Below are 5,041 nucleotides of genomic sequence, written 5' to 3'. Positions count from 1 at the left end.
GTTCTTTGTATATTATGGAGATTAACCCTTTGTCGGATAAGTGGCTTGTAAATATTTTTTCCCAATTAGTGAGCTGTTTTTTTGTTTCAATCCTGTTTTCCCTTGCCTTGAAGAAGCTCTTTAGTCTGATGAAGTCCCATTTGTTTATTCTTTCTATTGTTTCCCTCAACTGAGGAGTTACAGTGTCCGAAAAGATTCTTTTGAAACTGATGTCAAAGAGTGTACTGCCTATATTCTCTTCCAAAACAAAGTTCAGGATATTTGTGAATACCAAGCCTCGTCTCAAATGGTAAATAAATGTCATTCTTTCTGTCCACTCTTGTGTTTAGAATACCTGGAAAATTTAAACACCACTTCCACACATGCTCAGAAAGTCTAACTGCCTTCTCTTTCCTCCTCTTCCTTGCTCTAGGCTACCAAGAGCATCCAAAAAGGAAGAGGTGGGTGCAGTCAGTTCTCATGGAGATGATGGGGCTGTGATTGATGGATTGCAAATCCCGGCTAGTGTTCCCAAAGAAAGACATTTCTCTTGACCATTCCAGTGCCCTAGAGATCCAAGACATCCAGGAAGAAGATGCAACCAGCAGACAGAAAACAGCAGCCACCCAAGCGCTGAGGAGAGCCCTTCCGGTCATCTCTGTCCCAGCTCCAAGGTCTTCTCCATGATGGCCTGTAACAGCACGTCCATTGAGACTTACGAATACTTGCTGCTGAACGAGAGCAATGTGTCAGACTCTGGGGTGACCACTCCTCCTGCCCCCCTCAGGATATCCTTGTCAATTCTCATGATGCTGATGATTGTGGTCGGATTCCTTGGCAATGCTGTCGTCTGCATCATCGTGTATCAGAGGCCAGCCATGCGCTCTGCCATCAACCTGTTGCTCGCCACGCTGGCCTTCTCCGACATCATGCTGTCCTTATGCTGCATGCCCTTCACTGCCATCACCCTGATCACTGTCCACTGGCACTTTGGGGATTACTTTTGCCGGCTCTCGGCCACACTTTACTGGTTTTTTGTCCTGGAGGGCGTGGCCATCCTGCTCATCATCAGCGTGGACCGTTTTCTCATCATCGTCCAACGCCAGGACAAGCTGAACCCACAAAGGGCCAAGGTGATCATCGCCGTCTCCTGGGCCCTGTCCTTCTGCGTCTCTGCTCCCTCGCTTGCTGGCTGGACGTCCGTGGAGGTGCCCACCCGGGCCCCTCAGTGCGTGCCAGGCTACACGGAGCTCCCGGCCAACCGCGCCTACGTGGTGACACTGGTGGTGGCTGTGTTCTTCGCGCCCTTTGGTGTCATGCTCTGCTCCTACCTGTGTATCCTCCACACGGTCCGGAAGAATGCCATCCGTGTCCACAACCAGTCGGACAGCCTGGACCTGCGGCAGCTCACCAGGGCTGGCCTGAGGCGGCTCCAGCGGCAACAGCAGGTCAGCGTGGACCTGAGCTTCAAAACCAAGGCCTTCACCACCATCCTGCTCCTCTTCGTGGGCTTCTCGCTGTGCTGGCTGCCGCACTCGGTCTACAGCCTCCTGTCGGTGTTCAGCCGGACGTTCTACTGCAGCTCCTCGTTCTACACCACCAGCTCCTGCATCCTGTGGCTCAGCTACCTCAAGTCTGTCTTCAACCCCATCGTCTACTGCTGGAGAATCAAAAAGTTCCGCGAGGCCTGCGTAGAATTGCTGCCCCAGACCTTCCAAATCCTCCCCAGAGTGCCTGAGCGGATCCGAAGGAGAATCCAGCCAAGCACCGTCTACGTGTGCAATGAAAACCAGTCTGCTGTTTAGGCGAGAGGCAGGAGGAGCACAGGGTCCGTCGGTCCTTCCGCCCTGCTTCCTGGCACTGTGGTTGCAGGCAGCCTTGCGTGGTGGCCACTGAAGCACAAAGGTACTCATTTGTTACCAGATGAGCTGCGGCTCCCAAGTTTGCAAGATGAGCTATTTTTGTTTACTGCTGCAGAACAGTGTGAGGGTCTGATGGACCTGGAAGGTAGTTAAGACAAAGCAGGAATGGGCGGGGGAGTGCGGAAGCTGGGCAGAAAGTTAGGGAGGAGGAGGGGAGCAGGGAGTGAAGTTGGTTGAGTGCGGGACAGGGGAGCGCTCTAAGGGGCTCCCTTGACACCTGCTTAAGAGAAAGCCCAGCAGGTGTCTCCTCATGCTATCATTCACTGTGTGCGATGCCAGCGTTCGTCAGAGGTGTTTGTGTTCGCGGTGTGAGGGGAAACATGCAAGGGTCATTCCCCAGGCCGTTTATGACCACACCAAATCATCCTTTCTGTAAACCCAAGTCACGCCAGGAGCAGAGTGAGCCCGTGCTTCTCAGTTCCTCTGTGTACGCACGGGAGGCCTCCGTGGCTGGAAGCCCAGAGAATGTTCATGGGCAGCGCAGCTGAAACGAGTAGCCCACCTGAGTGCTTGTGCTTGTACCCACCCCTCCTGCAGGCCCCGGCCCCCCGGCCCCACGCCTGAAGCCTCCCGCCCTCTCCTCTGCTGTGACAGTCCCTCTGCCCCTTCCCTCTTTCCATCCACTGCTCCTATGCCCCCCTGTTTTCATTCCATCTGTCCCAGCGCACAGAAAGAACACGCTCCTGTCATTCACCTTTCCGCCAGTATTTGTGGCGACTTGGTCCAATCTCAGACATGCTCAGGGGTGTGGTGGCGTGGTTTACCTTCCTCCCGACCCCTGAGGCTGCAGGCCTTGTGAGCCACGCAGGGGGCCTAATGAACACCCCCCTGGGCAGCTCCCCACCGACCTCTGTGTTCCTCCTACCTCATTCGGATCCACGGGAACCTGACTGCTGCAGCCTGGGCCACCTTCCTGGATCCTGGTCCTCCGAGCCGGGCGGGGCTGGGGTCCCGGGACTGAAGCTGCCTAGGGGGGACCTTTCTGCTTGTGCCCAGGGCGCCCCCTACCACCGGAAGCTTCTGAAGTTGGGGATGATTTTGATGAGTTCAGGGCCCACCACTTAGTCCACTGAGCTCTCTACAGTTTCAGATCTGAAGAGAGAAGTTTAAGGAGAGATTCAGAAAATCTGATTCCAAGTCTAACTCCATCAGGAACTAGTCATGTGAACTTGTTCGTGTCACGTCTTGCTCTGGGCCTCAGTTTCCCCATTTGCCAAGCAAGGAAGCAGGTCTAAAAGATCTCCAACGTCCCTGTCTTCTCTCAAACACTCCAATTCTAGAATGTGTATGTTTTCTACTCGTAGTCACCAGATCCCCTGCATTCGTTTCTTTATCCATGCCGTCAGAATTTATTAAGTGCCTACTGAATGCAAGGCACCGTGGTGAGATAGTGATGAACAAGGCGTGGGCTGCGCCCAAAAGGAGTCATCCGATTTATCTCAGGATAAGCGTCACTCACATTTGGCCTGAGAGCACAGAAGCTCCCTTTGTGTTTCTCCTCTCATTTCCCTTCCAAAGTTGTAGTAAGAGGCCAGCCCTCCATTCTCATGCTCTCTCCCCAGGGTGCAGATGGTGACAGAGGTGCGAAAGGGAGTGAACGTAATTTACATTAGTCTAAGCCCAGGGAAGGGCTTGTCAAGAAAATAGTTGACACCTTTTCTCACCAACTCCCGCCTTCTTTTACACCCGGAGGGGAGAGAGAGAGAAAGAGAGAGAATATGAAGACAGGCAATTGGTGTGTGATTGATTGCGGTGGGTCCTATCAATTCTGTGTCCCCAGTGTACCCCCAAGGTTTGCCTTCTGTCCCCACGAGGCAGTGCTGCATGGCCTCAGTGGTGTCCAAGAGCACAGCCAGACCACCAAGGGGACCAGGCCATTGGGCACCCTCCCCTCTGGTGGGCATTTAAGAGAATGTTCTTCAAGAGCCTTGAGCAAAAAGAAGTCACAAACTGAATGAATGAAGGTACCAAAACTCACATCAATCAGTGTTCTATGATGTATGTTGGACAGTAATATATATGTTTTCAAGTAATAATTTTGTATATATTTTATTTAAATAAAGCCTTATTGCTCTTTCGGTGTATAAGCCTATGTTGTTGCCGAAATTAGCACCAGGGGCGTGAACAGTAAGCCAAGAACCTGGTGTCCAGCACCTCCTAAGACAAAACAACTTCAGGAATTCCAGGACTAGTGGAGGACGTTAATGGTAAGACAACCACCAGGAGACTGTTGACAATGAGGCTCACGACTGGGGCACTCCAATTTTCTTTTTAATCACAGCCCCACTAAGTCACTCCGGCCAGTTAGTCTGCACCTCTGACTCTCAGTTTGCCACCTTGAGAGCTCTCCCGGCCTCCTTGACCCTTCGATGACCTTGGCTTTCCTCAGATACTGCATAAATGCTGTAAATGCCGTTCTTGCCTCCCTCCCTGAGGCCCACAGGGCAAGCACTGCTGTCTGCTCTTGTTTTCATCTCCTCGGTAACCTCGGGGTTCCCCCACACTCTGGGCACCTGAATGGTTTCCCTGGGGCCGTGGGAGGTGACTGTGGGAACAGCTGTCCCAGAGGCCAGCACCTGGCTCTTTGGGAGAGCCTAGCCTCAGAAAATGAGACACGAGCGAGGCTCAGAAGTGTCTTCCTAATTCAGACCACCCCCGAAAATCCACTGCCTTTTCGTCTCGAATCTTGATCCCTGCCATTGGGGTAAACAAAAGCAAGGGTTCTCGAGGAACCAACCATTCTGACAACCAGGATGAGCAACAAAAATCTACATCAATTCCTACTTTGCTATTCTGAGCCCTGGTGTCTTTTCCCCAACATGATTGACAGCACATGCTCCTTTTGGACTGCAAACCCCACTCTGTTAGATATTTCTGACCTTGCTCTCGTTGCCTTGCTCAAGCAGTCAGCAGCCCTGCCTCCAGAGCCCCTGACGTCTCAGGAACGCCCGGCGCCCAGGTTTCCGCTCCCTTGGAAATGCACGGGCAGTGGCGCAGAGAGGGCAAGTGGTCCAGAATGGGCAGTCCAAACCCCAGGGTCCCTTGCTTTCTGAGCGACTCCAGGAAGTCGTGGAGCATTTCTGAGCCCGAGCTTCCTCATCTCCTATGTGGTGGAATTGCTCCCAGGCAGAGGGCCCCCT

At 52.9% G+C, this 5,041-nt stretch overlaps 1 protein-coding gene across 1 annotated transcript; it reads left to right on the top strand.

The window, feature by feature from the left end:
* The first annotated feature begins 418 nt into the window (after window positions 1-418).
* GPR45 (G protein-coupled receptor 45) lies at window positions 419-3,983 on the top strand. Its single transcript, XM_070236005.1, has 2 exons — window positions 419-440; window positions 543-3,983. The coding sequence occupies exon 2, from the start codon at window positions 663-665 to the stop codon at window positions 1,782-1,784; it is 1,122 nt and encodes a 373-aa protein (XP_070092106.1). The 5' UTR covers window positions 419-440; window positions 543-662; the 3' UTR covers window positions 1,785-3,983.
* Window positions 3,984-5,041: the final 1,058 nt, after the last annotated feature.

Source organism: Equus caballus, chromosome 15, assembly GCF_041296265.1.
Source record: "Equus caballus isolate H_3958 breed thoroughbred chromosome 15, TB-T2T, whole genome shotgun sequence".
NCBI classification, from domain to species: Eukaryota; Metazoa; Chordata; class Mammalia; order Perissodactyla; family Equidae; genus Equus; species Equus caballus.
The sequence above is the reverse complement of the archived record's forward strand: the minus strand, read 5'-3'. Positions and strand labels throughout refer to the sequence as shown.